Source organism: Mauremys mutica, chromosome 1 (assembly GCF_020497125.1).
Source record: "Mauremys mutica isolate MM-2020 ecotype Southern chromosome 1, ASM2049712v1, whole genome shotgun sequence".
NCBI lineage: Eukaryota > Metazoa > Chordata > Testudines > Geoemydidae > Mauremys > Mauremys mutica.
This window is the reverse complement of record NC_059072.1, coordinates 216,719,090-216,745,503: the sequence shown is the minus strand read 5'-3', so window position 1 is coordinate 216,745,503 and position 26,414 is coordinate 216,719,090. Positions and strand designations below refer to the sequence as shown.

The window sequence follows — 26,414 nt, the reverse complement described above, 5'->3', positions numbered from 1 at the left end:
ATTCCTGATCCCAAAACAATCTGATCAGACACACCGTATCCTGGAAACACGGCATAGCATTATCTCACCTATCGGCAGGGAGAACAAGGCAGAAATAGCAACAAGAGCAAGATTGTCTGATGGATGCCCAGCAAAGCTTTAAATACAGGGATCCCCTTGTGTGAGCCAATCAGCTTCCCAACCCCTTCCCTCCCCCCAATCCCCTTGTTCGAGGCACACTTCCTAAGTGTGCTCTAAGGAACAGTAAAGAATGAAGGGGGAAGAAGAGGATAATGTATGGCTGAGCACAAATGTTTTCCTCATCAGGACCTCAGGGATTGGTCAGTCCCCTGCGAATCCAATCACACCTCACTTGCCTCGCTGAGACCTGGGAGGCCACATCTGAGAAAAAAAAGTTATACTATCTGGGTCAACCAGAGCGGTGGTGTTTTGTTTTTTTTAAAGAAGACAACACTGCCACAGGTCCAGTGATGAAGCGTGATTCCCTATTTGCGTTGCTGGACATACATTAAATCCCCTTCAGAAGGTACACTCAGTATTCCTTCCCATTGAAGATTGCAACGGGACTGGCAAATATATTCCTATAATTAGGGCTGTCAAGTGATTAAAAAAATTAAGCATGATTAATTGCTTAATCACACTGTTAAACAATAATAAAATAAAAATTATTTAAATATTTTGGATGTTTTCTACATTTTCAAATATATTGATTTCAATTATAACAGAATACAAAGTGTACAGTGCTCACTTTATATTTATTTTATTACAAATATTTGCACTGTAAAAACAGAAGAAAATAGTATTTTTCAATTCATCTCATACAAGTAATGCAATCTCTTTATCATGGAAGTTTAATGTACAAATATAGAATTATGTACAAAAAATAACCTCATTCAAAAATAAAAGACTTTAACTTTAGAGCTTACAAGTCCACTCTGTCCTACTTCTTGTTCAGCCAATCTCTAAGACAAACAAGTTTGTTTACATTTGCAGGAGATAATGCTGCCCGCTTCTTATTTACAATATCACCTGAAAGTGAGAATAGGCATTCATACGGCATTGTTGTAGCCAACATCGCAAGATATTTACATGCCAGATGCGCTAAAGGTTTGTATGCCTCTTCATGCTTCAACCACCATTTTGGAAGACGTGTCCATGCTGATGATGGGTTCTGCTCGATAATGATCCAAAGCTCTTTTAAGACTTCTGAAAGCATGCTCCACACCTCATCCCTCTCAGATTTTGGAAAGCACTCCGGATTCTTAAACCTTGGGTCGAGTGCTGCAGCTATCTTCAGAAATCTCACAATGGTACCTTCTTCATGTTTTGTCAAATTTGTAGTGAAAGTGTTTTTAAAATAAACAACATGTGCTCGGTCATCATCTGAGACTGCTATAACATGAAATATATGGCAGAATGCAGGTAAAACAGAGCAGGAGACATACCATTCTCCCTGAAGGAGTTCAGTCACAAATTTAATTAAGACTTCTTTTTTAAAATGAGCGTCATCAGCATGGAAGCAAGTCCTCTGGAACGGTAGCCGAAGCATGAAGGGGCATACAAATATTTAGCATATCTGGCATGTAAATACCTTGCAATACTGGCTACAAAAGTGCCATGTGAATGCCTGTTCTCACTTTCTTGTGATATTGTAAATAAGAAGCCGGCAACACTATCTCCTGTAAATGTAAACTAACTTGTTTGTTTTAGCAATTAGCTGAATAAGAAGTAGGACAAGTGGACTTTTAGGCTCTAAAGTTTTACATTATTTTGTTTTTGAGTGAAGTTATGTAACTTAGATGCGTGATCCGTAAAAACACATGGGGAGATAATGTTTGTGGTTTTGGGTATTTACATATATCTTGGTAGAGGTCAATAATGTAATCAAAAAGTCCCTGTCTATGCTGTATTCTGTTAATTCAGAGATCAAAAGTACATCTTAACATTTAAATGAACTGTAAACATAATATATCGCTGTATTCCTCTTTCTTTCAAATGGATAGCAAATCATCTATGAATGGTGGAAAAACAGGCAATTGCCTTATGTTAATCTGTGTGAATAACTACTGGCAATGCTTAGGAAATGAGTGCCTATTGTTCACTGAGGGACCCCAACCTGTCAAAGAAGGCCTGAAACTGTATAAAAAAATGGCTTGGGTACAGATCCTTTTTATCTCAGATCTTCTTGAGACTTCGTGCAGGTGAAGCCTAAGCCATAAGGACTGATCCCAGTGCTTACTGGACCTCCCTGAGTATGATAGTGGACATTGGACTATAACCTATGGACTAAATTCTAAAAACTCTTTGCAACTATAAAGCTCACCATCTCTGGGCTTGGCTACACTTACAAGTTGCAGCGCTGGGAGTTACAGCGCTGGTCATGCAGCTGTGGAAGGGCCAGCGCTGGAGTGTGGCCACACTGACAGCTACCAGCGCTGCAGTGTGGCCACACTTGCAGCACTTTCCAGCGCTGTATTGAGAGGTGCATTGTGGGCAGCTATCCCACAGAGCACCTCGTCCCGTTTTGGCGCCGTTTTGGCGCTGAGTATTGTGGGAAGGGGAAGGAAGTGTGCGGGTCATTCCGCTTCCTGTTTGCCAGCGCCCCGTGGTGCATCGCTTCACATCCCAGCATTCACTCTTTCCAGCAGCGTTTGGCGCCATTGTGAGTGTCTTTCTGTTACTCTCTGTGTGAATCGCGATTTCTGTGGCAAATGGAGCCCGATCTGCTGAGGACTCTGCTGATGAGTGTCACCAGCACAACACGTTTGGCAGTCCAGCTATTCCTTCAGCTCCAAAGTGACAGTGAGGATTCCGACGATGATATCAATATGGATTTGCCTGCCGCGTGTGACACTAAAGTGCTTGCGGCATTTACGGAAATGCTCAGCACCGTTGAACGCCGCTTTTGGGCTCGTGAACATAGGACTGAGTGGTGGGATCACATCGTCATGGAAGTCTGGGATGACGAGCAGTGGCTGCAGAACTTTCGTATGAGAAAAGCCACTTTCATGGGACTGTGTGCTGAGCTCGCCCCCACTCTGCGGCGCAAGGACACAAGATTGAGAGCTGCCCTGACGGTGGAAAAGCGAGTGGCTATTGCAATCTGGAAGCTGGCAACTCCAGACAGCTACCGGTCGGTCGGGAACCAGTTTGGTGTGGGAAAGTCGACCGTGGGAATCGTTTTGATGCAAGTTTGCAAGGCAATTAATCGCATCCTGCTAAGAAAGACCGTGACTCTGGGGAGCGTGCAGGACATTGTGGATGGCTTTGCACACATGGGTTTCCCTAACTGTGGAGGGGCAATAGATGGGACGCATATTCCTATTCTGGCCCCCCCCCACCTGGCATCAGAGTACGTTAATCGGAAGGGGTATTTCTCTATGGTTCTCCAGGCGCTTGTGGATCACCGCGGGCGTTTCATTGACATTTACACAGGCTGGCCTGGAAAGGTGCATGATGCACGCATCTTTCGGAACAGTGGCCTGTTCAGGAAGATGCAGGCAGGGACTTTTTTCCCAGACAGGAAGATCACAGTAGGGGATGTCGAAATGCCCACTGTGATCCTTGGAGACCCCGCGTACCCGTTACTGCCTTGGCTCATGAAACCCTATACAGGGAAGCTTGACAGGAGCAAGGACCGGTTCAACTACAGGCTGAGCCGGTGCAGAATGACTGTGGAGTGTGCTTTTGGGCGTTTAAAAGCCCGCTGGCGTTGCTTGTATGGGAAGCTAGACTTGGGGGAAAGCAGCATCCCCGCGGTTATATGCGCTTGCTGTACCCTCCATAATATTTGTGAAGGGAAGGGTGAAACATTCAGTGAGGCATGGACCACCGAGGTTCAAGTCCTGGAGGCTGAATATGCACAGCCAGAGAGCAGGGCTAATAGAGAGGCCCAGCACAGGGCTACAAGGATTAGGGATGCCTTGAGGGAAGAATTTGAGGCTGAAAGCCAACAATAATGTTTGCTGCCTTGCATGGGAGTGAATTGCACTGCTTACACTGTTATTCTATTATCCATAATAATAATATGATTTGTAGTGCCTCTTTCTTTACTGGGCTAAGGTATCTTTCACTATCTGCTATAATAAAGACTGTTTTCAAAGCCAAGAATTGTTTTATTGAAAAGAAAAAAACTTCCTTGACAGACAGACAGACACACAACATTTCATGAACACAAGAGGGCAGGGGTGTGGGTTGGTGAACTGTACAGTCACAAGTTTGCATATGCCCTGTCTGGATTGCTGTTTAATGAATCCTGCACTTCAGGGTTCATATACTGCATGGTGATGGGGGTTGAATGCAGAGGGTAAGGGTGGTGGTAGGTATCAGGGCTGGTTGGGGAACATACAGGTGTTGGAGGCAGCTGGTGGTGGTAAGAACCTGGATGCTGGGGAAAGGTGGTTTGAGCTGACATTGGGGCACAAGGCACAAAGGACGGGGCGGGTGGGGGAGTAGCACGGTAGTGCTCTGCTTGCATGGCAACGAGTGACTCTATAGACTCCGCTTGGCGCTCCAGGATGCTTAGCAGCCGCTCCGTGGTTTTCCTCTTGGCCACTGCATTTCTCTTGCGTGTCCTGCTTTCTTTCTCTCGCCAATCCTTCAAGTCCTTACTCTCTCGAGCAGACTGATTAAGAACAGTTTTCAGCATGTCTTCTTTGCTCTTTCGGGGATTTTTTCTCAAATTTTGAAGCCTCTGTGATGTTGAACATCTGGGCAGTCCAGTAGTCAAGGTCACTGTAGAAACAGAAATGACAACATTTAACACGGGCAGCATTGTATCCACTATCTCCAGACATGAATTGTTACACTGAGGGAGTGAGTTCTTATTTAAGCATTCTTTTACCCACACGCATAACACTACAGAAGCCACGACATGGTGAGTGAGCAGTGCTTATATGGGGAGAAGTGGGGCTTGGGTGATAGAGGGGAGCTGGTTGCTTCGGGTAATCTGGAGTGCTAGAGGGTTTGAGTGAAATGAAGATGCAGATGCAGGGGTGATCTTATCTCCCTATCTCTTCACTAAAGAGTCTCCCAACATTTTTCACAGGACTTAATCCTGGAAGATGTTTCCCTACTGCGAGTCACTAGGGAACAGCGGGGGGCTCTTTTAGAGCAATGTGGATTCCGCCCGGGACCCTATGCGGCTTGCCTGTGTTCAGAAATGGTCCCCCCACCACTGGCAGAAGAGTGGCGCGGACGCGTCACCGTCACTGGGACAAGGGACACAGTGGCTCTGCCTATAAACCTGCGCAGGCATATTGCCCACGCTCTGGATGAAGCTTTTGCTGAGATAACTGAGGCAGATTACCGCGACGTGATAGACCACATCAACGGGCTATTCCACATCTAGAGGCTGGCATGCATGCATCCATAACCCCCCCTCCTCTCCAGAAACATTTCACCCAGAAAATAAAAGCCGCTTACCGGTAACACGCTCCTCTGCTTGTCCTTCTGCAACTGCTGGCTGCTGCGATTGGGTGCTTTCCTCCTGGCTTGAGAAGAGCTCCTGGCTGCATGCCTCCAGGGAATCTGCGGTTTCTTCCCCCATGCCAGGAGCTTCACTCGCGGTTTCCTCCCCCCCCCACGCCTCCGCCTCCGCCGCCTCCTCCGCCTCCTCCTCCTGTCCCCCAGCCTGCTCAGAAGTGTCCATCGTTATCCTGGGATTGGCAGTGGGGTCACCCCCAAGTATCTCATCCATCTCCCTGTAAAAACGGCAGGTCGTGGGAGCAGCTCCGGATCGTCGATTCCCCTCTCGGGCTTTGTAATAGGCACTCCGCAGCTCTTTAATTTTCACCCTGCATTGTACTGCGTCCCGATCATGGCCCCGATCCAGCATGGCCCTTGATATCTGCTCAAAGATATCGTAATTCCTACGGCCGGAGCGCAGCTGTGCCTGAACAGATGCCTCACCCCAAACACTGATGAGGTCCTGCAATTCACCAGTGCTCCATGCTGGGGCTCGTTTGCCGCGTGGAGGCATGGTCACCTGTAACTGATTAAAACTGATTGCACTCCACACCTGGCTGCAGCAAACAGGAAGGAGATTTTTAAATTTCCCGGGGCATTTACAGGGCGGGTCACCTGAGGCAAGAGCAGTAGAGTGCAAACTGATGTGCAGAGTGGCTGAACAGGAATTCTGGGATACCTCCTTATTCCCTGGAGGACAGGTAAAGCGCTGGTGAGTGTCCACACCTGCTGGGCAGCGCTGGATCACCAGCGCTGCACTCCTTATACCCCTGCCGGGATGGGTTTTCAGCCAGCGCTGCAACCAGGGAGTTGCAGCGCTGGTTGTGCTCTGCAAGTGTGGACGGGGTGTTGTTGCAGCGCTGGAAAGCCTCCACCAGCGCTGCAACTTGTAAGTGTAGCCAAGCCCTCTGATATGAATCTGAACCTCAAGAATTGTACTCAAGTCTGTATGTATACTGATCTTTTAAACAAATGCTCTCTCTTGTTTCTTTAATAAATTTAATTTAGTTGATAAGAATTGTCTGTAAGCATGTATTTGGGTAAGATCTGGAATATTCATTAACCTGAGAGGTATTATGTCCAATCCTTTGGGATTGGTAGAACTTTTTCATATGATGAATAAGATTTTCAGTAATCCTCATCATCTTTGACTTGGGTGTCTAAGTGGAGGTATGAGGCTGGGCTATTTAAAGGGAAGTGTGTTGTTGACTACTGAGTAACCAGTGAAGTATAATAGAAGCTAATTTGTGCTGGCTTGGTAAATCTAAGTATTGGAATATCCACCAGGTTTGTGGGATTGGCTGCCCCACTCTTTGCAGTTCACCCTAACTGAGTGACCTCAGCTGGCTCCCCTGGAATCTTGGTCACATAAAAAAAATCTACATTTGTTAGTTGCACTTTCACTGTAAAGAGATTGCACCATGGTACTTGTATGAGGTGAATTGAAAAATACTATATCTTTTGTTTATTTTTTTATTACAAATATTTGCACTGTAAAAATGATAAAGTGAGCATTATACACTTTGTATTCTGTGTTGTAATTGAAATCAACATATTTGAAAACGTAGAAAAAACATCCAAAATATTTAATAAATTTCAATTGGCATTCTATTGCTTAAGAGTGCAATTAAAACTGCGATTAATCACAATTAATTTTTTGAGTTAATCATGTGAATTAACTGTGAATAATCGACAGCCCTACCTATAATTAAATTTGTAACTGAGGACGTTTTCCACCAATATTGGCTCCTTCATAGGCTGCTCTCAATGGGTAACTCTACTCATTTTAGCAGTTAATATGAATAATCTTTCATGCTGTATTTATTAACTTTGATCAAATCTAAATTTTCCTCAGTAACCCAAAGCTGCATTACTAGAATGGCTTTTTGTGCACATAAAGGCCAAAACTTCTCTCAAAATTCCATTTGCCAGGTGGCTGATTGACTGTAGAAAAAGGAACACTTCTGCGATATATCTGTCTACGGTCCCACAAAATTGCACACCTAGAATTGCAGCCCATTTGAAGTGTCCATTGAATACCTAAATTCACACCGGAATTGCAGAAAATAAACTTGTGTTTCTATTCATCTTTATTTAGGTATGTGACAGGCAAGCAGCATTTCTGAATTAGCAGGTCGTGATGTCTATCCTACTGAACTACATACAGGAAAACATAATAATAGGGGCTGAGAGATTTAGGACTGTAATCTCTTTTATATGGTTGGCCACAAGTGAGTCATATAAAAGGCTCTTTCATCATGTTATGGATACATTTCTACTGTGGAACTCTTGCCAATCTTTACTGTTTTCAGATTATACAGTATTTTAGATAAGCTTTAGTTAAACTTAGCACAAGATTTAAAAAAAATCCAGTTTTTCAACCATATTTAATTAAAAACATTTATTTTCTCTTTTTTTCCCCATACAATACTGTAAATAGGAATTCTCAGTGCAGATACAGTTTAGACATCCTTTGAAGCCTTTAAAATAAACCATTGCTTTCACACAGATTTTAAATATACCACTGAGGCTTAGTCAGCTATTTCTTTCAATAAAATAAGATATCCTCATACAAATTCTAAAGGTATAGTAAACCTCATGCTTCGGTTCTGAAGCCATTCTCTAACTATCAGAGGAAAAAAAGAAGCCTAAGAGGGATTCAGATTAACTTTCCTCAGAAACATCTGGTACAGGTCACTATCAGAGACAGGACAGTGGAATAGCTGGTCCTTGAGTCTGACCCAGCCTGTTTCTGTCTTCAGATACATTTGGTTTGTGTTTTTGCAATTAATCCCTGATGTATACTGAATATATTTACTTCCTTTTGGATTCATTGATTATTTTAAACTAAATTAGAAATCTGAGGCCCAGGAGAACAAGGTATACAATATTTTTAGGAAAGGATACCACTCAGCATTTTGTTCAAACTCCAGAGGAACAACACATGCACGTGGAACTTTAATCATGTAAGGAGATGCATGACTCCCACAAAAGCCAAAAGGACACCACAAAGGCATAAACAACAACAAAGTCATATTTCTGTCTATAAGAGGTATGTTGAATTATGCCTCCTTTAGTGAAGATGCACTAAAAGGGGAGAGAGCCCTTTCCACCTCTAGCATGCCTATGCAGAGGCCAGTCCTGTGGCCACAGAAACTAAGGAACACCAGAGAAGGCAGGAGCCACTAGTGTTGACAGACTGTACATAAGATTTTCACCTCTTTGCATCAGTTTCCCCTCTTCTGATTGGTGGTCTCCAGTCAACACCTGGTGGCCAGGTAGGTTGATGTTTAGAGAGGGTTAGATGACCTGGCCCTCTAATCAAGTCATAAAGCCAACCCCTCCACCCCAAAACTGTCCAGTGAAAATAATCTTTGGTCTTCTCAAGCTAAATTAAGTCTCTGCCCTTCCTTAGCCACACAGATCAATGGTACCTTTCCAGACTTGTCCCAGCCTCATGATAGTCCACTTCTCCAGAGAAGCAGGGTCCCAAAGAAGAGAAATGGTCACCAAAGTTAAAAAGAAATAACAACAAACAACCAAACACCGATGCACTGGCTATATGTCTGGCTATTCAAATCCTAGGTCTTCTAGCAGATTATGACAAATTCCATTCCCTGACTACAATGTAAATGAACTGAAAGTACTGACTCTGGGCCCCTACTTGGAAGAGGAAAGTTTATCTGGATCTTTCTCCCAGTTACACTTCACTGCCCAGGATCACTTGCTTACACAATAAAACATTCTAAATCATGTTTTAAGTACTGTCTCTCAAAGAAGCACACTCCTCTGTTCAGAGTTTCTCTTTTCTGGTCCTGACCACAGAGACTGAATAGCTTCCTACAATTCTTCATCCCAGGGCCTCTTCCTATGCAACTCTTCCTCTGGCTTCCCTATAATGCCCCCAATTCCCCAAGAAAGGGAGCTCTTCTCTTGCCTAGGCCTCTTCACTGGATTCTCTTTCCTGGCTGATTTCAAACTTTCTTAGTAGAGAGGTCACCTTCAGGTCAGGTTTCCCCTACGAGTAAATGCAGAGTATCATTCCACTATCTTTGTCTATTGAGCCACAGGCTTCCCTTATACACTATGAAGGGTCATGGAATTGTCAGTTGGCCTTCAGGAATTAAAATTTCCCAGATCCTCCAGGGAACTATAGGATACCTGTTCTTAAAGGGCCAAGCAATCCAATACCACCCCTCACTAGGCATCATCCCCTCTTAAAGGTCCCAGCTCACTTTTGCTACACAGAACCAGAAGGGAATGTGTCTGGGCTGCAGCTAGGGATGTGTAGGGAAAGTGATTTCAAAGGTTAGCAAGGGATTCTTCTCCCAGCACCCAAGATGCATTAATCCTTTCGAAGATGTATTTCTCACTGACATTGGCACTCAGGTAGTGCACTCCTTCCACTTCCGCAGCACAGGTAAGCTTCATAGGAGGCATAATTGAGGCCTAGTAATTTTAATTGTAAAGAAAAGGGTCAGATGATTAATAGGTATTAAATTTTATGGAAGCTACCCAGGAAACTACAGTTTTCTAATAAGTTCTTGAAATATGTGGAATAAGATTTATATTGGGTTTCTTCAACAATACAGCCATAAAAAGATCAATATCTTAATTTTCAAAACAAATTACACGTGCAAAGCACATCTTTGTAACCTGAAAGGGCTGACTACTGGATGACAAATTCTGGATTATACGTGTTTGATTTTTTTTCCACCCAAGTGGTCATGGTTTTAAGGATTCAGTAGCTGTGAGAAAAATCATATGGATGACATTGTAATAAAGATATCTATTTTATTAAGACATTGAGAACAACAGCACCACAGTAATTCACTACGAGAGCTGCATACAATTTCATGTAGAAGTGAATGATAAGTTGATGATTTTTCCTATAAAGCTGTCAGATACAACAAGGTATTCAATAAAAATATGTTTATTTTTATGTAGCTGCACACACAGACTCTTTTCACCATATTTCAAGCACGGCTCTTTTTTAACAGCCAATAATGTATGGTTATGTTCTTCAAAAAATAAACAAACATTTTTGAAGATTTTCTCTATAAATTATTCACGTGTTTGTGATTTGTTTTAGAGAGTCATAGTCAAAATGCATTTCAAATGGAAATCATCTAGTTCCAATAGTGTGATTAGTGGTCAAAATAAAGTTCCTTGAAATGCTTTTATTTACTGTCATTATGTATGCATTGAATGCAACATAACCTAATTTACTTATCAAAAATGTTTTGGCAGTTCATTACTTAAACCCAGCTACTGAAAATGTACACTTGTTTCTTTTGCTTCGTCTAGTCCCTGAGAAAGAGATTCTTTAGACCATTAAGAAGTTATTTTTCACACAATACTTTAAAGCTAATGTAATTTATTTTGGTATCTCCACACTACTACATACTTAGGCCAGTAGCCAAACCACACAATTGGGCTATAAATCAGTAGTGAAGGCAAACTTTAAAAGGTTATTCAAACTTATATTCAGCTTAGAAACTGGGGCTGGGACACTAATCAGGAAAATATACTTATGCAAACTTTCTGGAACTTCCTGGTTCCAGCAAAATACAATTTAGGTGGTTCTATTTCCAGTCTTGACCAAAACCAGAAGTCAGCTTATTATATATTACACACACACACACACAAATGGAAAACAAACAAAAAATTAATTAAAAAGCCCAACTAAATTAAATAGAATTTCACAATATCTGAATTGGCTATACATATATTCAACTTTATTTTTAAGAACCAAAAATTCTGATCTATGCTAAAGTGAAACATTTTGGAGCTGGTATTTATGCAGAATAATGAATAGCACACAGAAGAGTTACAACAAAACGTACTACCAAGGATATTATAAGTGCAAAGGGATTTTTAGATTTCCTTAGGACAAAATTTAATTATTATACTTGGATTTTTCCAAATGTAGAAGTCATAAACCACGATGGAAGGAAAAGGTATTTTAATATAACATTACAGAAATATTAAACAAACTTCTCTTTATCCAGATGAGTCTTTTCTAAGTTCTGTAGCTCCTGCAATTTCATATAGATAATGAAGTAAGGGTGAAAAAAAGCTTCAAACAAAAGAACTCATTTTTATGAGCTTCTATTTCTTTTCTGTTCCTATTTTTTACAATGAAGACTAAACCTATGCAGTATTAAGGCAATTTTATTAAAACAATGATGTTTATGACTTGATTTTTTTATTCCCTTTCATAGATTTCAGAGAGATCATTCAGAGAGCTGTATGGCAGAGATAAAATCACTGCCATACAGCTGTTTTGATAAACTCTAGTTTCTATAAATATCTGTTAAAGGCAATAAACTTTTTCTAATTACCATTCACATTTAGATTTTTTAATAGGTAACATATATAGTAAAGCAGGCAACATGAGGGACTGGCACAGGAATGGGAGCCAGTAATCCCTGGGTAGGGCTGGGCAAAAATATTTTTTCCATTGAAAAATGCAGATTTGGGTCAACCAAAACATTTAATGAATTTGTATCAATTTGAATAATTTTTTTTTGGCAAAAATGAAAAAAAAAGTGCAAAAATGGCAATACACAATTTCCCAGTGGTTACTCCCTATGAAGTAAACAGGATGAAATTCAATAGGACAAATGCAAAGTACTCCACTTTGGAAGAACAATCAGTTGCACACAAACAAAATGGGAAATGACTGCGGAAAGGCTTCTGTGGCTCATAGTGGATCACAAGCTAAATATGAGTCAACAGTATAACACTGTTCAAAAAAAGCAAACATCATTCTGGGATGTATTAGCAGGAATGTAGTAAGCAAGACACGAGAAATAATTCTTCCGCTCTAGTCTGCGCTGATTAGGCCTCAGCTGGAGTATTGTGTCCAGTTCTGGGTGCCACATTTTCAGGAAAGATGTGGACAAACTGGAGAAAGTCCAGAGAAGAGAAACAAAAATGATTAACAGTCTAGACAACATGACTTATGAGGAAAGATTGAAAAAAAATTGGTTTGTTTAGTCAGGAGAAGAGAAGATTGAGAAGGGACATGATAACAGTTTTCAAGTACATAAGAGATTGTTACAAGGAGGAGGGGAAAAATTGTTCTCATTAACTTCTGAGGATAGGACAAGAAGCAATGGGCTTAATTTGCAGCAAGGGTGGTTTAGGTTGGACATCAGGAAAAACTTCCTAACTGTCAGGGTGGTTAAGCTCTGGAATAAATTGCCTAGAGAATACGTGGAATCTTTGTCATTGGAGATTTTTAAGAGCAGGTTAGACAGAGATGCTCTAGATAATACTTTGCCCTGCCATGAGTGCAAGGTTCTGGACCTGATGACCTCTGGAGGTCCCTTCCAGTCCTACATTTCTATGATGTGGGAGTCACAAGTTTGAATCTCTGCTTTGGAGAGTACTTCCCCCATCTCACGTGAGTATTCTAGCTGCCAGTATTAGCTATTCACTGTAGGTCTCTCTAAATTTCTCATGTTGAAGCTGTTTTGCTGTAATACTTGAACAGTCACTAGGTGAGAGACAGCAAGAGAGAGAAAATGACTTTATAGCCTGATGGTGAGGGTGACTGATACAAAGTGGAACAGTTTCAACAGAAGAGACTAAAAAGGCTCCCTCACCCCAACAGCCAATAGCCCAGTGGTTAGGGTACTCAACTGTCAGGAAGAACTCCTGACAGTTGAGTACCATTGTTAAGTCCTTGCTCCAGAACAGGGATTTAAAAGTGGGTCTCGCACATCCCAGGGAAGTGCCCTGGCTATTGGGAATAAGGACAGTGCCTTCGCCACCACCTTCATTTGCTTTTATTTAAAAAGGTTAAAAATGCCTCAAGTCCAAATAAATTGCTTCATTTTGGGTTGAAGAAAACACTTTTTGTTCAACCAGAAACTAAATTTTTCTGATGTTTTTGATTTGGCCAAAATTCCAAATTGATATTTTTTTTAGTGTTTCAGAACTGATAGCAAGCTGAAAAATCTGATAACTCTATTTCTGAGTTTTACTTCCATATTCCCTTCCTGTGTGGTTTTGAATGAGGCACTTCATTTTCTGTGACTCCATTTCAATGTCTATAATATGAGAATAACTAGTTAGGGCTGTCGATTAATCACAGTTAACTCACACAATCAACTAAAAAAAAATAATCACGATTAATTGCAGTTTTAATCGCATTTTTAAACAATAGAATACAAATTGAAATTTATTACATATTTTTGGATGTTTTTTTCTACATTTTCACATATATTGATTTCAGTTACAACACAGAATACAAAGGACACACTGCTCACTTTATATTATTATTTTTATTACAAATATTTGCACTGTAAAATTATAAACAAAACAGTATTTTTCAATTCTCCTCATACAAGTATTGTAGTGCAATCTCTTCATTGTGAAAGTGAAACTTACAAATGTAGATTTTTTTTTGTTATATAATTGCACTAACAAAACCCAAAACAATACAAAACTTTAGAGGCTGCAAGTCCACTCAGTTCTACTTCTTGTTCAGCCAATTGCTAAGACAAACATGTTTGTTTACATTTACAGGGGATAATGCTGCCCACTTCTTAATTTACAATGTCACCAGAAAGTGAGAACAAGCATTCACATGGCACTTTTGTAGCTGGTGTTGCAAGGTATTTATGTGCCAGATATGCTAAACATTTGTATGCTCCTTCATGCTTTGGCCACCATTCCAGAGGACATGCTTCCATGCTGATGACGCACGTTAAAAAAATAAAGTGTTAATTAAATTTGTGACTGAATTCCTTGGGGGAGAATTGTATGTCTCCTGCTCTGTTTTACCTGCATTCTGCCATATATTTCATGTTATATCTGTCTCAGATGATGACTCAGCACATGTTGTTCATTTTAAGAACACTTTCGCTGCAAATTTGACTAAACACAAAGAAGGTACCAATGTGAAATTTCTAAAGATAGGTACTCGACCCAAGGTTTAAGAATCTGAAGTGCCTTCCAAAATCTGAAGTGCCTTCCAAAATCTGAGAGGGATGAGGTGTGGCGCATGCTTTCAGAAATCTTAAAAGAGCATCACTCCGATGCGGAAACTACAGAAGCCGAACCACCAGAAAAGAAAATCAACTTTCTGCTGGTGGCATCTGACTCAGATGATGAAAGTGAACATGTGTCAGTCCACACTTTTTTGGATCGTTATCAAGCAGAATCCATCCTCAGCATGGACACATTTCTTCTGGAATGGTGGTTGAAGCATGAAGAGACATACAAACCTTTAGTGCATCTGGCATGAAAATATCTTGTGACACTGGCTACAATAGTGCCATGAGAACACCTGTTCTCACTTTCAGGTGACATTGTAAACAAGAAATGGGCAGCATTATCTCCTGCAAATGGAAATAAACTTGTTTGTCTGAGTGATTGGCTGAACAAGCAATAGGACTGAGTGGACTTGTAGCCTCTAAAGTTTTACATTGTTTATTTCTGAATGCAGTATTTCTTTGTACATAATTCTACATTTGTAAGTTTTGTTTTACAAGGTGCATATATTTGTATAAATATAAAGTATACACTTTGTATTCTGTTATAATTGAAATCAATATATATGAAAATGTAGAAAATATCCAAAAATAAATGGTATTCTACTATTGTTTAACAGTGCAATTAATTGTGATTATTTTTTTTAATCGCTTGATAGACATATAACTAATATTTAATTACCTAATGCAGTTATTGTGAGGCTTATTACTTAGTTAATGTTTGTTCAGTGCTATATATCTTCTAAGCAATATTGGGCCAGTTTTTTTCTGGATCCTTAATTAAGAAAAACTCCCATCAGTATGAAGAGTGAGGAGTGAGAAAAACTGATAAAGGATTTCAGAATCTGTTCATTATTAGAAAGATACATACCTAAAAAACAGATGATGGGACTATTTTAGAAGAAAATATTGAATTGTCTGATACTTTCACGAAAAGCTATAGGGCTACTAGGACAATTAACAGAACCAAATCTTACAAACTTGAGATGAATCGGCAGTCACTAACAAGCCACTCAACTGTTCTGCACACAGAGTCAAATCCTGAAATCTTTAATTAGGTTTCATTTACACCCTGCTCCTGCAGTGATCTCTGTGTGGGTGAGAGGTTTCTCCACAGAACTCTTAGAAGGAAGCAAATGTTCTATTACCCCCTACAAGAAGGCTGACTAAGTACTTCGGGAATTAGACCTAACAGAGGACCCTTAATCATTTTAATATAAGGAAAAATATCAATATACAGGAAAATATTTGTGCAATAATGATAATTTCCCATCGTTGGCATATATTAAGAAAAGGTAACTCAAAAATGTCACATTCTGACATCTACACATGTATAGTAGCATTTTTCTAAAAATATCACATCTGAATTATTTATCATTTGATTCACTCTTTAAAATTCAAAAATAGATAAATAACTCTTCTGAATACTATTTAGTAGTTAAAATTCTACAAACAGAAAATATCTAACCATGATAACACTTTCATGAATCCAGTCTGGTGCCTCAGAAGACTAGATCAAAAAGGCTCTGAGAACATCTTCTCTAATTAGGAGGGGGGAAATGAAGAACCTTTGTACAGTAGTTCCAGTGATATGGATATTCAGGAACATTAAAATATTTTCATGAACAAAATAAAATAAGAATTAAAAAAACTGGCAGATACCATGTGACAACAGATTACGTATCCAACAGAGCAGGAAGACAGCCACATTTATGATCTCTCTGCCTATTAAATAAAATACTACCTAATTTAAACATGAGAAAATCTTTGGGTTTTTTATATACAACTATATATACATTCAAAGTCCAAGTGAAACCAGTAGGGTTAGGAGAGCCATGTAGATTAAAATCAAATATTCACCAAGTCTCATGCAAAAGGATACTGCATCAATAATTGCATATATATTTGTAGTTATAATAAAGTTTTTAATGGTTTATGATGGGGTATTTTTTTTATCCTCAACATATATAGGCACCTTTCATTTGTCACGTAATTTCTCTGGAAGATAAGTTCAGTTTTACCATAGAAAGGATTCTAGGCACATACACAATTCACGTTAATGGTTGCATTTCAAGAAAAGACTATACCTCTACCCTGATATAACACTGTCCTCGGGAGCCAAAAAATCTTACAGTGTTACAGGTGAAACCGCGTTATATCGAACGTGCTTTGATCCAACGGAGTGCGCAGCCCCGCCCCCCAGAGCGCTGCTTTACCGCTTTATATCTGAATTTGTGTTATATCGGGTTGCGTTATATCGGGGTAGAGGTGTATAACCATTACATTTCTTTAGTAGACTCTATATATCTATAGAGTATACATATATATATACGCACATACTTAATGAAACCTTAGTACAAACTAGTGAGAGGAGAATAGTGTGACCAGATGTCCCGATTTTATCGGGACTGTTCGGTCGGGACACGGGACAAACAAGCAATTTTGCCCTCCGCTCCCGCGCACAGGCGGAGCCCGGAGGGGCTTGTGCCCCCCGCCCCGACTCCGTCCCTTCTTTCCCCCATTGGATCCCTTCCCAAATCCCCGCTCCCAGCCCCGCCCCCTCACTGCCCCCATTGGATCCCTCTCCGAATCCCCGCCTCTTCCCCAAGCACGCCACATTCCTCCTCCCTCCCAGGCTTGCACCGCCAATCAGCTATATGGCAGCTCAAGTGCTGGAGGGAGGTCCGGGGTGTGCAGGGGACCACAGGGTGAGTGAGTCCGGCCTGGCCCCGAGCGCAGGCAGGAGGGTGGGGTGGTACCTGCAGGGGCCGCCCCAGGTCCGGCCCGGGGAACCGGCTCCCAGTATGCGCCAATGGGTGGGGGTAGCGGGGCAGCAGCTGCCTGCGTGGGGACTATGACGGGGCTTCACCTCCCGCCATGTGGAGGCAGCCGCAGCCCCATTCGTTCCCCTGCGGGACCTGAGCGGGACGGTAGGGCTGGGGCCTGCTGCCCCACTCTGGGGCCGCCCACGGTGCTCTGCGGGGCAGTTGGGTGCGGGCCGGGCCCAGGCACACTTGGGGTGACAGGATTGCGCTGCCCCACAGGGCAGGCTGCAGGGAAACCTCGCCCCAGGGCGGAGGCAGCGGCAGCCCTGTTCTTTCCCCTGCGGGACCCGAGCGGGACTGGGGCCTTCTGCCCCCACTCCAGGGCCGCCCGCGGGATTGCACCAGCTGCGCACCTTCCCCTACAGGGGGAGGTGGAGACGAGGCGAGCTGGTGCGGGGGGAGGCGCTCTGGCGGCTTTTCTTTTTTTTCCTCCACCGGCGCTCCCCTCCGCCCGCACCCCGATATTTCAGTTTTGTCATCTGGTCACCCTAGAGGAGAACTACATACATTTGGTACCAACAAGCACTCAACAAGTTCAGGTACTTATGCAAACTTTATCTGAATTAACCCGCACTCTTGGGACTCTGCTAGGGAGAATCTCTCATAAGAACGTATTCCTTCATAAGATTTCTGATGCTAACACATTTTGCTCAGGATGCAAATATAAAAACAGGCTCTCTCACAGCAACACTGCGCTTCAGGTCTCAGCCAGAACAAGGAAGTATGTGAAAATTATTTATATAATACCGTTAGTGTTTTGTACCACAACTAGCAATTGGGGCTTCAATCCCTACATGGAGTCTCTAGGTGCTACTACAAATAAGAGGGCCAGATTTAGAAATCGGTATGCAACATAATCAACATAATATGGAGGGGGGGAAGGTGCCCCATTACTATCTTGCACCAACTATCTGTGCCACTTTTTTGGTGAATTATCACGGAAAGCATTCATGTATACATAGAAAATAATGGGGACAGGAGAGTAATCAAACTTTCCAGAGAGGCTTAGTGCAAGTTTTCTGAGAAAGTTATGGGGACTCTTTCTCTGAAAGGGTGTATCCAACCCTAGTGTAAAATTCTCACCCTGAGAATTACCTTACAAATAAAAATAGATAATCTCCACTTCTCATGGCAAACACACTTTGAAAAATACTATGCTTAAAAGTTATTATAACAGCCTCTATATTTCTTGCCTGGGGAGTTATATGGTAGCAGAATCACCACTTACTGCTATCAGTAATGATTGTTCTGGCCTCTTGATTGCTGGTCTTGTTTTTTAGATTCTGTGCTGCAGTTATTAGCTCCTCCAGTTGGGGATGCCTTTGCTCCAATTCCTGTAGTGCTGCCTGTTTGTAAAAAAAAAAAGAAAGAAAGAAAGAAAGAATTATACACATAAAATTGAGAGTAGCCCCAAGCCATTTATAGTTGTATTTCACTATAGGAATACTATACTACACCAGTGTTCAACATGGTCCTGTAGCCTCTATATTTTAGTGGAATGGCTCAACCCACATACTAGAATATTATACAATTACATGCCTCAAAATGGAATTTTCTTCCTCACCACAGGAAAGTGGTGACTGTTTATGTTCTTTTCCTGAAGCATGAACCTTTATATATTTTTATCTTAATTATTCTTACCCGAGGATAATGATATTCTCATTATTCATAAAAATGTCTACTCTTTCTTTGTGAATTCCACTAAATTTTTCAGGTAAAATTGTCAAAAGTGCTTAAGTAAGGAGCTTAAGTCCCACTGCAAATGTTACCCTTTGGTGACAGTATGTTGTATGGATAGCAAGCATGTGTTACACAAGGACTCTTATGTTTGAATTTGCAGTGGAAAGGGCTGTGGAGATGGAAGTGGACCTGCTACTTATTAGATCTACAAGTCCCCCCTGCCCCAAAGAGGATGAGTGCTGAAGGAACTGTGTGGTACTATCTGCTGCTTGAGGCAACAGGATCATCACAAAGTGGCTCTGTTAATCCTCCATAGCCTGTCCAAGAAGATGTGGGGAGGAAATGATCATTGCCAGCCAGTAGCCCTCATGGAGTTACCCTTCACCAAGACTATAGAGTCTTGCTTGATGTGGGAAACAGATCTTATCCCTGCATGACTAACATGTTATTGAGAGAGATTTAGAAGAAAACTTGAAGGGCAATATTTTGTGTCAGTCTGATTTAAAGCAGAAAGACTCTTTGCTACCTGAATAAGTAAACTTTGGTCAAAAAAAATAAAAACACAAAACAAACAAAAAACCCAAACATGCAATATTGTTGCTGCACTTTACAGGAGGAAAAATATCCAGTATTATTTATGACAATACCTAAAGGAAAGGCCTACAGAATGTAATGGAAAGTGGTAATCATCCTCTAGATTTTTTTTGAACCATCCCATAGAATTTAGTAGATACTTACATCCCTGTAATAAAACTATAGAAAGGATATCATTTTGTACAATAGATAGTTTTTACAATAATTTGCAGTTTAGCCATATAAAATTTGTATTGGCTTTCAGTCTTATGAAATTATACAGGACTATTATATGAGGGGAAGATCTTTAGTAAAAAAAATCCCTTCACTTCTTAATATTTGAGGTCTATTCAACAGAAATGTCATGTGGTCTTTGAGAACACGGAAGACCAATGTAAGATTTCTAATGTCTTATAATGATTTGTCAGTCTTGATACCTTATAATGTGTGTAGCAAAAAAGGAGCTGGTAGTTGCGATCATTTAAGGAGGCCTCAAGCACACATGTAGAATCTAGTCTAGAATTGTTCACCGAACGTTAACATAGCTATCATAATAAGCTACTGCAAATTCCACATTGTGACAGAAGGGGAGCTGGTACATAACAATGTAATAAATACTGATATGTAAAAAAATTATGAACATTGTATGTGGCCAGGTCTGTGAGGGGAAGTTATTGTATCATTAGATCAACAGGGTGTGTTGGTATAACAAACAGGACGGCAACACACAACAGCTTCCCAGATCAGAAAACAGCAAGTATACAGTTGAAAGACCATGGAAAAAACTATTAGTTTCAAGGAACTTACCTCTTGTCTCCAAGGAAGATGCAAGCTTGTTTTGCCAAGTTTGGTGAACTTGGAAATCAAAAGGGCTATAAACAGCGTAAAACGGATCTGATCCCCGAGAAGGGGAGTTGAGTTGTCTAACAAGGAGCTCTAACAAGGAGTCAAGCTGACAGAGAGAAGAGCACTGTTTAGCTCAAAAGTGTGTATCTTCCACCAACTGCAGATAGCTCTATAAAAAGCTCACCGAGCTCATTTCTCTTATAGGGAATTAGTCCTTCTAGAGTTCCAGTGTGGGAGATGGTTAGATACTTAGTCAGCTAGATATGCATAAAACCAGGTTGATTGTTTTGATGATTTTTTTCTCTAATGCTTTCCTTCTAAATAAATGATACATTTCTTTTAGAAGTTTATTAAGTCACTGCTTAGCATTGTAATTGCCTCAGAGGGAACAGAACTGCACACTCTTGGCCTAAGTCAGACCTGTGGAGGCAAACTTGATTAATACCAGAGGACTGCAACCCAGTGCCTGGTCTAAGTGTAGGAGAATTGTGTGACTACATTCCCAGCTCAGGTGACAGCTAGATGCCTAACACATGACAAGATCAGGTGGGGGTGAGATGTGCAGCTCACTCAGTAATATATGTCAAAAGCAAAATACATGAAGTTGGGTTTCATTCTGTTCAAATAGCTACACATCTCTTTAGTAATTAGTTAATTCTTTAACTAAGTCAAATATCTGTACAGCAAAAGTGCATAGATATGTCTATTTGGGATTTTTGCCCTTAACTACCATATTGGAGGGTCTTTCAGAATCATTGGCTTTGGTGGCCTACATTCATGCCTATGTGTTTGGATGGTGTTATGCCCATTCATATGTTGATTAGATTATTTACAGTGGCACAGGTGCCAACTAAACATTGGTTAAGATGGGCAGTTTACATAATTCAGAGTGCCATTTTTTTTACAAGAAGTCTCTGTGACAGCACTCAAGCATATGGTACCCCAATGGACTTTGTTTCTTAACACCTCTCTATATAACTATGTGCTTCTGAAGTAGTGGTACTAAATCTGGCAGAGCTGGAGAGCCAAGCAACCAATAAAATATTATATAATACCACAAAATAATCAGTGTTATGTTCTGATGCTGTATATCAATGTTCGCATCACACACACATCACCAATAAGGACTGTGTAGAGGGAACATCACAAAACAAACACCATCATGTAGCAATCCACAATCATCCGATTAAATATCCTCTGTCCTTCCTTGCCTCTCTTTGCTTTTGAAAGGCAAAATTATTTCTTTCCCCTGGCTTTTCCTCAACCTGGAAACTGTTTGGAAAAAGTAATCAAATGATTGACACCCCCTGCCAGAAATGGCTCTGGGCCACCTCCACAATGCAAGTCTGTGTTCTTCACACTACCTCATGTGTACTGAACAGCAAAGAGAGCACTTTTCTCACTTTAGTTGAAAGCAAGAACAGTGAGACCAGAGGACACCAGGAGAGCTGAATACAGGATGCTTACAAGCAGCATCTCTCTCCAAATCCAGTGCTTAAATACCAGTGCCTTAACGTCTGCCCACAGAACAAGAAAGAAACCTACGTAGCATTTATATACATTTTTGGTTGCCAGCAGAAAGAAAGACAGGTTACTGCAGTGGACTCCAAATCATGTTGAATACAAAAAATACAGTCAATGAAACTTAAGTATGTGCTTAAGCACTGTCTGATGGACCTGATGCTTTCCTGAATCAGGGCCTGTGAGAATATTGGCACTGTTTCTCTTTCTAGTATCACTGTTTTCTGTGGGAGATATGATCTTAGCCTTTCTTTGAGCAATTCTTTCTCCCTGCCATTGAATGTGTGGGTTCAGATGATGTTCCTCCAAATGAATTAGCCTGTATTTTTCCAAAGAACCAGAGAGAGGTCCTGAAGTCCTGACGCCAGTGCAATACATGAATCTGCAGATTCTGGGGCCTAGAAGGTGACTGGAGTATAAAATCACAGTAAGTGTCCCTTTCTTCTGACTCTGAGAACTTTCTCGAAGTAAGGAGGAAACTATGATCTGTTAAACTACTTCTCCTCTTGATCTTTCTCTCTCTGCTTCAATGTGGCGATTCTGCCTAGTACCTTCTTCAGCCACCTTCTGCCTAACTTCCTGACAGACTTTTAAAGAAACAATCCATGTACCCTGACAAGGTTCAATCCCCAGCTTTTTGTGCACTGACAGGAAAGGTGTATGCATGCACATGTGCAAATTCCATTCCATCCACAGAATGATCTGAGGAAAATTCCCTGAACTGAAGGAAACATATAGTTTTTCCTCAATTTTGGTTTACACTTATGGTTTTTTTCATGAAATGTTGCAATCTGACTCAAACCCTTCCACAATCAATTTATTTTAATATTCTCCTTCTGATTTAGGTAAGCCCTGTTGTTTGCTGAAAAACAGAAACACGGCCATTTGGGTTTTTTTTAATAGAGATGATGACAAGTGCAGGTGAGTAAATGCAACAGTCAGAACAGCTGAGAAAAATAATTAGAGAAGGGTGTAAACCTGAGCAGCTGCAAACTGCAACAGAATCTTTAGCAAGAAGGAACACAGAGGACACCTGGACTTCAGCTTAGCTAATATGGAACATTACAAAACTCATGTAAAGGTTTTTGACTGGGTGAACAGACTGTCTCTCTCTCTCATACTCCTGGCACTCACCCACCTGATTTGAAAGAAGTGTTTGGATTGGGGATAGGTGTGGAGACTTCTAAACAATAGTTTAAGATGGAAAATAGTTGATCAGACAATTTTTAATTGTCATCTGACAATATACAACTTTCAGAAAGCTAAATCAGGAGCAACAGGCGTTTTGAAATGTTCAAATAAACTCTTCAAACTCAGAGCATAAGTAAAAAGCATTCAATATAATAAAACTGGATCCCCAAGTGAAACTAAGCAATCTTTACAGACATACAACTGTACAACTGAATTACTTCATTCTAAACATTAAAATATATTGTTACAATAGCCTAGAGAAGTAAAACTCATTAATAGTGTCATCCTGATGGTGACAGCAGGGGCAACTGACCATAAACTGTTGCTTCAAAATGGCAACTCAACAAAACAAATGCCATTTGTGATTAAAAATGGAAATACCATAAAGTATTTGAATACCATTGTATCAGGATTCTCAAAGTAAATTAAATAAAATAGAAATCAGTCCTGTACATAGAAACCGACAAAAAGTTTTTTAGCTGCTCATGGCACAAACAAAGAGTCCAGTTGTTCACTGATAGTGATAGATTTTGCATTTCTGTATTTCCAAACACACGGAGCTTTGATCATTTAATTTTTCCACACTCTCCATTCACCCAGGACAATCTACACACACTATTTAAAATATACTTTGCAAAACTATGCAAACTGTATTTTTTACTCTGAATATGAAAAGTTTAGCTGCTTAGTTAGTATAACCTCTTGGCAACAGAATGGAATTTGCAAATGTTTAATGTGAATATGACTGTCATTTATTACATGTTTGTACATCACCTAGCACAAGAGGACCCCTGGTTGGTCTCTAGGAGCTACTACAATATAAATGCAAAATAATTAAAAATACTGAAATTAATTTAAATAGTTTGATATGAATTTATTTCCATTTTATGTATAATTTGATATCTAATGCTTAAACAAATCTACTGTGTTAATCCAGCACAAAGATATTGGTATAATCTTGTTGTCATCTACTATCTTATCACTTAACGTATTGCTATGTGGCATAGGAAGGTTTACATGATTCAATTTAATCAGTGAAAATTACAAATAGGGACTAAAACGTATCTGTTGTGAGGTGTGCAGACAGGAATCTGACCCTTTAAAATGTGATGAAACATTTTTTTTTGTTATCTTGACTGCTGCCTCCTGCTGTAATCCTGATAGTCACTTTACTTCTCAGAGTTTATAGTCTTGAACCTACAAACCCTTATTAACATGAGTTGCTCCAGTGAACTAAGCAGAGCTACGTGTAGATTGGGTCTTTTTTGAAAACAAATATTGTTAAGATGGAGTAACACAGTGGTCAGTCAGGCCATTGATTTCAAAGGCTGCAAAACTAGGCCCCAAACTTGAAATCTCTCTTTTCAGAAAAGCAGTTTTATGAATTTAATCACAATAGCCTGTGGTGGCACCACAATAATGTAGAGATGTGATTCAAACAGCAAACATCTCTGTTTTGATAAAAAGTGGCACTACAGACTTTTAACACATTTTCCACATTTATGGACAGTGATTGCTCAAAAGAGAAATCCAATTTTCAAGCCCCTAACTTTTATGGTTTCTTTACACAAAAGGGTGGTTGAAATATGGAACAAATTGCTAAAGTCAGCCACTGAAGCAAGTAGTGTAAATCAGCTGAAAAAGGAATTGAAAAAAAAATCTGAAAGGGAGAAATTTAGTGAATATAAGTACCAGCTGGATTTGTGGCAATTAAGACAATGCTCTAAAAAGTTTACTGGGTTTATAATAAATCATTAAAAACTAAAAACTAAAAAACTACAAGCTTATATGTTGAAATATATATGAAATAAATTGTGTGACTTCTGAAATGTATCTACTGTTTCAGTTATGCTTCTGGTTTGTCTTTATGGCAGCATTATTAAATTAAAGTATTTGTTTACATAGCAGTACTGGTGGTACCAAATCTGATGCATTTATCTTGGCATAGCTACAGCTGACTGCCACTTGGGTCTGAAAGGAATTTTTTCTCACCCTGCAAATGGATTGTTTTCACCTAGCGCTGGATATCAAACAGTTAACTCACTACCTGGACAGAGCCATGGGTGGTTGGCTTTACCATGCGTTAGTAGGTTGTGATTGATTCTGAGGTTCTCTTTACAGAGATTATGAGGTTCTTTTCACCATTGTGTTACGCTGATATAACTTTACTGGAATCAACAGAATTACATGGCATAAAACTGAATTAATACATGGGTGAAGCATGTCATAACTTTATTGAAGAGTCCTCAGCAGTAACAATACATCTTGGGGCCATATCTGTCATCTATTTTACATACTTATATAGCACGCATTACTGTAATATATAAGTAAACTCAAGATCAGGGCCAGAAGTGAATAGGCCATGGAATGAGGTATGTAGCAGTATAGAGATTTAGGGAGGACCTTCTTCATCAAACAGGAAATAAAAGTACTATTTTGTTAATATCCATGTCAGTTCAAGGCCAACTCATGGTAAAGGGTGTGGGTAATTCCTGGGTTGAATAATTAATATAGTTGCTGCCATTCATTAATATTATTACTAAATATGTGAAATCTTTATTCACTGAACTCTGTACCACCACTTTTCCCTCTCGTGACATTTCTATACAATAACTATTTAGAAGGGGGGAAAAGCAAGATTTGTTCCCCTCTATATGAAGCTACTCACTTCTGCATACTCATGATGAAGTTCTTTGCTTAGGCAATTCAGAATTCAATTAAAGAGGTTGTTGAGGAAAAGGTTTGATTATCTGTCTTTTAACTCTTACAGTGTTCGAAATGAAATCTAACCAAACCAATAATTTCCTTTAAGAATTTCACAACTGTCTCAACATGGACTTAAAAAGCAACCTTTCAGGGGTGCTGCGAACCTGTTCACAAGCTGGATGATCTTCTATATCTGACAAATGCTATGCACATACCTATGAAGACTGTAATTAGCAGGCTTTGGAGAAAGCTTGCTAACAATCTCAGAAAATGTAGATCTGTAACACCTACAGTGCATCTGCATAACAAAATAGGCTGTGTTAAATTATTCCACCCCAGCACAATTTGTATTTGTTTTCTTTTCACTGAGCAGAAACAGAATATGAGAGAAAAGGATCTTCATTTACATATGCTGTCAATTTAAAAATAAAACGACATAGTAATGCAACTTATTAATTTAACTCTGCAGAGTTTTCTTTTACAAGGAACATTTTGTTGCAGTAATTAAACTATTCCATGTTAATAGACTTATAGTTTTCCCTCAAAGGGGCTACAAAAATGACGTAGCAGCTTTGCTAAACTGACTTACATGTTTCTATAA

At 40.2% G+C, this 26,414-nt stretch overlaps 1 protein-coding gene across 20 annotated transcripts in view; it reads right to left on the bottom strand.

The window, feature by feature from the left end:
* Nucleotides 1-26,414, bottom strand: part of DMD (dystrophin) — a 2,044,659-nt gene that overhangs the window by 459,063 nt on the left and 1,559,182 nt on the right. For all 20 annotated transcript variants that reach the window (XM_044996713.1, XM_044997415.1, XM_045002732.1 and 17 more), the window contains one exon: nt 18,525-18,642. In XM_044996713.1, the coding sequence (XP_044852648.1) occupies nt 18,525-18,642 (118 nt within the window). The remainder of the gene's footprint in view (nt 1-18,524; nt 18,643-26,414) is intronic.